This window comes from Panicum virgatum, chromosome 3K (assembly GCF_016808335.1).
Source record: "Panicum virgatum strain AP13 chromosome 3K, P.virgatum_v5, whole genome shotgun sequence".
NCBI classification, from domain to species: domain Eukaryota; kingdom Viridiplantae; phylum Streptophyta; class Magnoliopsida; order Poales; family Poaceae; genus Panicum; species Panicum virgatum.
In genome coordinates, this window is record NC_053138.1 from 15,940,621 (window position 1) to 15,948,846 (window position 8,226).

Here is an 8,226-nt window from a genome sequence, read left to right on the forward strand (position 1 = left end):
GGCACAGCAAAGGCGAGGTTATTGGAGTGGCTCGGTGGCACTATGGCACTATTGATGGCGAAGCAAACCTGGATCTATGGAGAGTCCAGCGACAGAAGTGGCGAAGCCCCCGTGCGTTTTAAGGTGGTGTCTGAGGAGTCGAGTGCGACGATGAATGTGGCGAGGCCCCACACGTTTGAGGCCTGGGTCGATGCCTCAATCCGACCTGGGCGAGGACTTGTCTCGGAGTTCCAGGATCCGACGTGGTGTTTCTGATGTTTGCGGTGCATGGTGCGGCAGCGGTACTTCGACGAGGGATCCTGCATGGCAGTGGCTCTTTCGGTATGGTGCAGTAGGCTCCTCTACTGACTTCTGCCAACGCAAGGTCGGAGTTGGGAGATCGGCGATCGTGTGTGCATTACCGGAAGACGACGGCAGCATGGTGGAGGAGTTGTGGTGGCTACTTGGCTTGCAGCGGACTGCGGCGGCCAATCCTGCATGGCAGCAGCTGGTTGGCGTGGGACATCGTCGTCCCCGACGGCGCTTGTGTGGTGGGTTACTTTCGGCTTCTTTTTGGGTGGTGGTACGCTGTGGTGGTTTTGTATGGAGTCATTGTCCGTGTCGATGTCCCAATCTGAACGGACATTGTTTGCCTCTTGGAGATGTGTTGTGTGGCTTGCGTCGACGTTCCAATCCGACCAGCCAAATTGTTTGAGTGGAGTTGCGTTCGGCGTGGGTTGATGTCTCAATTCAATCCGTTGGTGTTGTTGTTGTGTGTTTCTTTTCTTTTTACTGGTTATGGCTTTTCGGGACTATATTTTTGTATTTTTTTTTGCTATATTAATGGAAACGTACTCGTCGAGTATTGTTCGTTAAAAAAAAACTTCTGTACCCGTCGAATCGCGAGATCCATCCCTACTAGATCTGTCAACCCGTTCGCTCGCGACAACTCGACGCGCCAGGCCTCTCCTTCGCCGCTGGCCTCGTGCCGTCGTGTGGCCGGCAGGAATGACTATTGATCACTAGCTAGTTATTCCAACTTCCAACCCGTAGAAGACAAGTAACTTGTCACCTCGCCAGTCGCCAGGGTGAGCTACCGCTTACCTTGGCCGCAGCAGATGAGGACAGCCGAGGCGAGGCATTGTCGCGTAGGGAACTTAGCAGAGCAATAGCTCTTAATTTCACAATACAGATTCATTCGCACTCGACAAAGATCATACGTATCGGCCTATCGGGCATTGATCCAGGGGACAGAAGTAAATAAATAAATAAATCGTCTCAAGTGCCTGACAGATGTTTTCTAGTGCAAAAGCAATAACGAACGGAACCGTATGATTTATGAGCAATCAACGGGCGTTCCTGTACGTCGCTGCTGTCGATTTTGTCCATTCCCATTGGTTGGTCAGGTATGATTTCGTGAACTAAACAGACCCTGACTTGCTTGTTTGGTCAGGTATATGACTTGAGCAGAGTCCAAACCCAAACTCAAATGTTGCCAAAAGAATGTCATTCGGATAGCAGGTCGAGGAAGTGTCTTGCAGTAGCTGGTCGTCAGAACTCGGAAATGCTTGCAGTTTCAGAAAACCATTCAGAACGCAGTAGCTGGACGCACATCCAGAAATGCATGATGAACTGACTGCCTATTTTTGCGAAGATGTCGAAGGGAAGATGAACTCATCGTTGCAAATTTAAACGCCTTTTGCCCTTTTCCCAGAGAGCTTGCTCACGTCGCCTCCAGTAGCGCGCCAGCCTGGGGACAGAAAACAAGATGTATATCAATATATGTTTGCTGCTAAAGAAATTCAAAGCAAAATTTAGCACCAAATGCATTGATAAAAAAAATTAATATAAAACACATTGACCAATACAATGAAATTAATATTTTAAAAGTGTTGAGAATAAAAATAAGAAAACCGGTGAAGAAAAAAAAATATAAAACGTCGACAGCAGGATTCGAACCTGCGCAGGCAAAGCCCAACAGATTTCGAGTCTGTCTCCTTAACCACTCGGACATATCGACGCTTGGGATGTGCTGACCATATAATTTTATTTATAAACTTTTTATCATTACAAGGCCACTGCCCATCTATGATTTCGTGTAAGATTATCGTATGAAACATCAAGCCCTCCGCATATAATATAGCACAGGAATGTACAGAGTCCGTATCTAGTTTATTTCCCTGGTCTTGAAACTCCAGTGTAGTCGGCTTGTTAAACGCTGTGACGAAGAAGCCAGAACAGCTCTGATAAAAGAGCCCAACATAAGCCCCGTATCATACATTCATTCCACCGTTCAGCACGCCTGACCTGTGACGGCCATGTGGTTTATCAAACGTCCGAGAATTCAGACCTCAGACAGGCCAACCTAATTGTTAGGCATTGTGTTGCAATGCCATTGCCTCGTGGGAAAGTAAATCCGTGAAAAGCCAAAAACAGCTCAAAAGCTAAACATTTTTTTTAATCTCTTCATGTATCAAGACGGTATTTGCCTTTGCTCTTAAACAGTTCCAATGTATGCGAGCTTTTACATCTGTAAGAAGGTAACACATATGCAATAACAGAAGAACCTAAAAAAAATACTCTACATGATGTATCTAGCTGGTGAATATAAAGGAGAGAAAAAATAAAGAGCATAAAAGGAATACACAAAAGAAAGAGGAAAATATCCTGATTTGGTTGGCCCCGCAATAGATCTGAAATTACTGAAGGCAGATCTCCGCACATGATATCCATGTAATCTTTGGAGCAACCTGCTCAGGATGGCTTCGTCCAGCAACCTAACTGGAGTTTTGACATCTGGTAACAACAGGGAGTCAAGATCTTGAACCATTGTGACACTGGAAACGTCCTTGGTGCTTCTGGCTCGCTGAGAAAAACCACCTCTAGGAGCAGATCTAGTGCAGCAGCAAGAAACTATATTACAGGCATGTCAGCTTCTAGGTTCTTATACAGTGCCCAGCCTGTGGGATAGTTGAGTTGAGGAGGTTCCAGGTTGAAATTCCAGACCATAACCCTGTTGCAATTGTCTGGAAGACCCTCCACTTGACGCTCATTTTTAACAAGCTTTTCTATAAACCTCGATTCCTGCAAAGATACATGGCAGGCCAGAACATCTATTGGTAATTCGGTATTATGACCAAGTAGACAAGTAGAACTCAATTGTAGATATAGTTTTTGTCACATAATTTGTTGGTCATGGTGCATTTCAGTTTGTTTCACTGTAGTAATTGTAGCAGCTTAAAGAGACCCCTAAGGTATCTACAGTTTCTTCAGATTGTCTTCATTCATAAATCTCATACAATTAGAGAAGCAACATTTCCATGGATAACTAATGCTACGCAGTATGCTGCATGGCGAGATGTAAAAAAAAAACAACCAACTAGAATGAGTGCTGACTTTATGCAACAGAGGTTCCATAAGCGATGTGAAAAACTACTTATGACTATTATAGTTTACATTAAAACATACTCACCTGCAAACCACCTCTTCCACCTGAGTGGACTATAACAGAATCCATAGCTGGGCGGTTCCATCTCTGAGGGTCCCATAACATTGTGCTGTTGAAAGCAAACGCAGAGAAACCTATTGGGAATCGACGAGTCATACTCTTCTTCTGAACTGCCTGGACCGTGTGCCATCCAGTGACTCGGCTACCTTTACAAATAGGGCCTTCCAAAACCGCCCTATACTTGGTTCCAACATGGATTGCTACAGGCCATGAGCCAAAGCGTCTGAAAAACATAGCACAGTTCATGAGAAGGGAAACAGGATGTCTGATTTATTTCTACCCAAATATGGCTAGCAGATCTTTTGACCTGAAACTTCGCATTAGAGGTTTCAGGCAAGAATCGGAGCATTGTGGTTTTCTAGCTCCATCATTAGAATTAAGACTACTTTAATGCTTATGATTGTTTGTGTCAACAAAACACATAATATTTTGCGTTAAGCTAAAGGGGAAAAGCTATAATATCTATACAAAATTGCATCGATAAACTTTTCAAACAGCTTATTATGAATCATCGGTACAGCAAAAAAAAAATGTGGCTGTTCTGACCTGATTTTCTGCATTTCTTCAAATACGTCAGCAGAGTATGACCGCTCTTCATCGGCAAAATGCATTATACCATCCAGGTGATGCTTTTTGACATGATAGATTGCATTATTCCTTTGACAGACAGCAATCTTTCGCACACTTGTAGTATTCTTTCTACATATAAGATGCCTGTACATAACCCCAGAAGACCTCAAAATTTCTGCTGTTTCATAGGACTGTTCAGGCCATTCCACCACTAACCACAGTAGAGGTGCTTGTACAGCTTTCAAAACATGGGCTAGCCGATTCAAGTAATATGCCTGTTGTGGCCGAACAGAAGTAATTGTCACGATTATCAGCAGCTTCTTCACACTGATATCGGAATCTTCAATAGCAGGTAATGCACGTGTTGATTCAGCAAAATCTGCCTCGTCATCCAACATTGCAGGAACTGGAGGACTCTCTCCAACTTCTGGCTCATCAATCAGTTCAACCTCTTTCTCTACTACAACTGTCTCCAACTCCTTAACTTTAGTATCCATCATCTCCGTCTCAACCACACTCTCATGGAACGGAAGCCTCTCATTTTCAGAGACAATTTTCTTATAAACATCAACTGAGAAGAATGGCATGAATCCAATGAAAATGCCAACCATGAAACACAATAGCAGATGAACCACAACCCTCTTGCAGTTCAATCCTCTTGATTTTGATCTCTCCTGAGATCGAATATGCCTATGGGACGTCATACCTGCCCATGCAGATTTTAGCTTGCTTGACAACAGGAAAAAGTCCAAGGATATCACTGAGGCCACCAACCCCCTCATTGCAACATAGGACTGTGAATACAGCAGTTTTGGAGACGGCGAGGGATCATTGAACTCAGACCAGTTCCTAGACCCTTCCCGTATGATAATCCCGCTGCTCCTTCGACTGGACACCATTCCAGAATCAGGGTTTCGTTACGCATGTATCCCTCCTTAATTACTCAAAAGCACGAGCCTCTAGTCACAATTGCTGCACTTTTTGTCCCTTGTACTCATGTGAAAACGGGGATCGAGAATTTAGGAGGTAATCAAACGAATTGTACCTGCAAAACAACCAGTTGCCTCAGGTCAGCTCAAAGATCAAACAGTACATGCTCGTGCTTAATAGAACTCACTTTCTCCAAAAAAAAAATCCATAAAAACGTGTTAAATTACCAGCCAAAGCAATCCGAATAGCAAGAGCAGCAAGATCCAAAGCTAAGATACCCAAAGCTCTAGGAGCTAAGGAGATCACCTTAAAAGAAAAGAAAAGACAAGACATTTCTCTCTAACCAGCAGCGGCGGACCTTAACGGGCACGGGGGATCAGCTGAACCGCGCAAGACTTCGGGAAATTAAACTACTACAAGCATTCTCCACCGCGCCACGCAGCACGGGAACCCGGAGCTAGCCGGACGGATCGGATTCCGCAGGACAAAGCAAGCTAACAACCCGTCCAAGCAAGGGCTTCCTTACCAGCGAAGGCAGAGAGCCAGAGACCAGCCTGCGCCCAGGCCCCGGGGCGGATCTCCGCTCGGCGGCGGCCCCGGGTGGCGGCGGCGGGAGCAGGGAGCGGCGCGAAGGGGACGCCTGATCCAGATGCAGGCTTTTGCTCCGCGCACGGCAGCCGCGGTGGCTCTGGCTCCCTCGAGGGCGGGCCTCCCACGCCTCCCCTTTTCCTCGGCCTCCCCTGCTGTTGAGCTGTTCTCGGCTCCGGCTTGTGGCTTGACCTGACCTCGCTCGCCACCCTTTCTCTCTCCACGCTAACCGAGACAGGGGGAGTTTTTTTTTTTTTGAGCAGGAGACAGGGGGAGTTTTTTTTTTTTTTGAGTAGGAGACATGGGGAGTTGGTGAGGCGACGGCTGGATGGCTGGAGAAAAGGGAGGCGCGGGGGAGCGAGACAGCGAGTAAACTAATGGCGGCCCGCCCCGCGGTCGCCGTCGGAGGGGAGGTTAGTTGAGTTGCGGTGCGTCCCCGGTTGCAATCGAGCCCCTGGATTCTTGCGGTTTTACGGATGGCGACCGCGGTTTGTGTGACTTCCCGCGTGATGTGCTGGTGTGCTGGGTGCACGGCCTTTTTGTACCGCAGGTTAAGACTCGGTTAAGTGACTCGGTCAAGTCGTGCGAGTGTGCGACTAGAAGCAGGGAACAGTGTAGCAAACTTGGTGATGCAAATTCCAGAAAGATGATGTAGGGATGTAGATATTGCACGGTGTGATGTAGAGCAAGTACTACTTGAATTTTGACTTTCTTGATCCTGGCGAGGGAGATGGCCTGGATGCGATCATCGAGGGGACTTCGAGTACTGAAGAAACTGGTACTATGTCAACGTAGCTGTCATGGCCATCAAACGCACAGTAGGCTTTTTGACATACGGTAAGAGTAAGTATAATTACTGGGTGTTTTTTGACATACGGTAAGAGTAAGTATAATTATTGGGTGTAAACTGACTAAATGATAAGGTGAATGAGAGAGAAGAGGAGTGAGTTATAAGTTTAGACATAAGAACCAAAAAAATTTGTGAGATAAACAAATAAGCCATGCATTAATAGTGCTGCAAAGAACCTTACAGCCAGCAAGCCGGCTATATTATTAGCCTTGCTCTAAGTGTGGAGTGATAGGGTTTGGTGCATCAATATGTTATTTGGTCCCTAAGGCTAATCCCTACGAGGGGTTTCATTTTGTTGTTTTCAAAAGTGCACATCACCAAAACACAAATGAAATCATGGATGAAACTCACTCCACAATGTATTGTTTCGTATTTGCTATTTTTGTAGGCTCTCATCCCATTTAATTCTAAGACTCATCAAGAGTTGGTAATCATGCATACATGATTCCATCTAGATGAAACTAATTTCATCTCTCTTCTGATTAATCAGTGCCATATTATCTAAAATGGTGACATGACATCATATTTTATGTGTATGAAACACTTATGAAACCTCACTGAGAATGGCCTAATTTTAACTTGATTATGGAAAAGTAAAAAAATAAAAGAAAATTTTCTTTTCTGAAAGCTAGTGTGTACATGATAGATGATAATATGTTATATTATATTTAGCTTTGGTTAGCACTATCTAAAGTTCTCTTATCATTCATTGCTACGTTGTTGTGCTTTTTTGGTAAGTTGCCTTCTGGACATAGTTACATATGACAACTATATCACACTATTAAAACTATTTGTTATCAATGCCATTGGAGGGGTTGAGCTAGCAGATGAAGCCATCGAAATCAGCTCTTGATCGCAACATTGTTAGCTCCACATATTTTTTTGTGGGTAAGTTAGCTCCACATATGAACAATACAAAATAGTGATTGCTCACTGATTTTGCACAAAATTATATATGCCAGCTGACATCAAACATTGCACGTAGCTCCGCCATTGTCGAGGCTATAATGATATCTTCTAAAACAAACTATCTTGGTTGTATTTTTCTACAACCGATGACTTAGTGCTATAAGACATGTTCACAACATAAGACCATTTCCTTTCTTTTTTGCTTTCGCACACGAATGGGTTTTATTATCTCCGACCATAGCATGACAATTGCGTAGACTTGATCTTAACAAAAAAAAAGAATATTCTGTAGACTTGGTCTAATCACTTGGAGAGAAACTTGAAATCATACCATACATATTGCCTTCGATTAGATGTTCCCTACTAACTAGTCACGTGCGGTGCGTGAGCCCAAAATTACTGTAGTGCAAATTCCTATCTTTACAAGCTACAATATGATGTTCCTTTAAGTGCAATCAAAGAGGTAACCCAAAAAAGGCCTTCCAAATGATGAGTCGTTGTTTAAAAAAGATACATAGGCAATAGCCGCAAATCTCATCATAAACAGGGTGATATTCGCAAACTGTCGCCGGCCGGTGAGGACGTGCGGTACCGGGATGCGCCACCGCCCTTTGCTGGTGGCCAGCTGGCGCCCATCCGCATCACCAAGCGGATGATCCAACGGCAGCCATCTCTTCAGATTTTCAGAGAGTAGGTGCTCGATGACAAAGTGGTCCCGCCTCACTGGCGGCTTCATTCCTGTGTGCTGTAGCGTGGCCGTCCATCCCGTAGGGTCGGCAAATCCAACGGCGTGTCGGTACTCGGTACCGTGCCCCTAGCGCCGGCGAGAGCGCGTTGGAGCGACCGGTGGCGGTGGGAGGCTGGGAGCAGCAGCTGAATACTTGACCGAACG

At 45.1% G+C, this 8,226-nt stretch overlaps 1 protein-coding gene and 1 non-coding gene across 2 annotated transcripts; both read right to left on the bottom strand.

The window, feature by feature from the left end:
* Nucleotides 1-1,917: 1,917 nt before the first annotated feature.
* On the bottom strand, nt 1,918-1,999 carry TRNAS-CGA. Its single transcript has one exon. It is a non-coding gene; the product is annotated as a tRNA-Ser (tRNA).
* A 422-nt stretch (nt 2,000-2,421) lies between these two features.
* Nucleotides 2,422-5,892, bottom strand: LOC120697864 (probable beta-1,4-xylosyltransferase GT43E). The gene is made up of 4 exons (XM_039981229.1): nt 5,514-5,892; nt 4,034-5,102; nt 3,452-3,710; nt 2,422-3,063 (listed from the first exon to the last, which is right to left on the bottom strand). The coding sequence occupies exons 2-4, from the start codon at nt 4,954-4,956 to the stop codon at nt 2,893-2,895; spliced, it is 1,353 nt and encodes a 450-aa protein (XP_039837163.1). The 5' UTR covers nt 4,957-5,102; nt 5,514-5,892; the 3' UTR covers nt 2,422-2,892.
* Nucleotides 5,893-8,226: the final 2,334 nt, after the last annotated feature.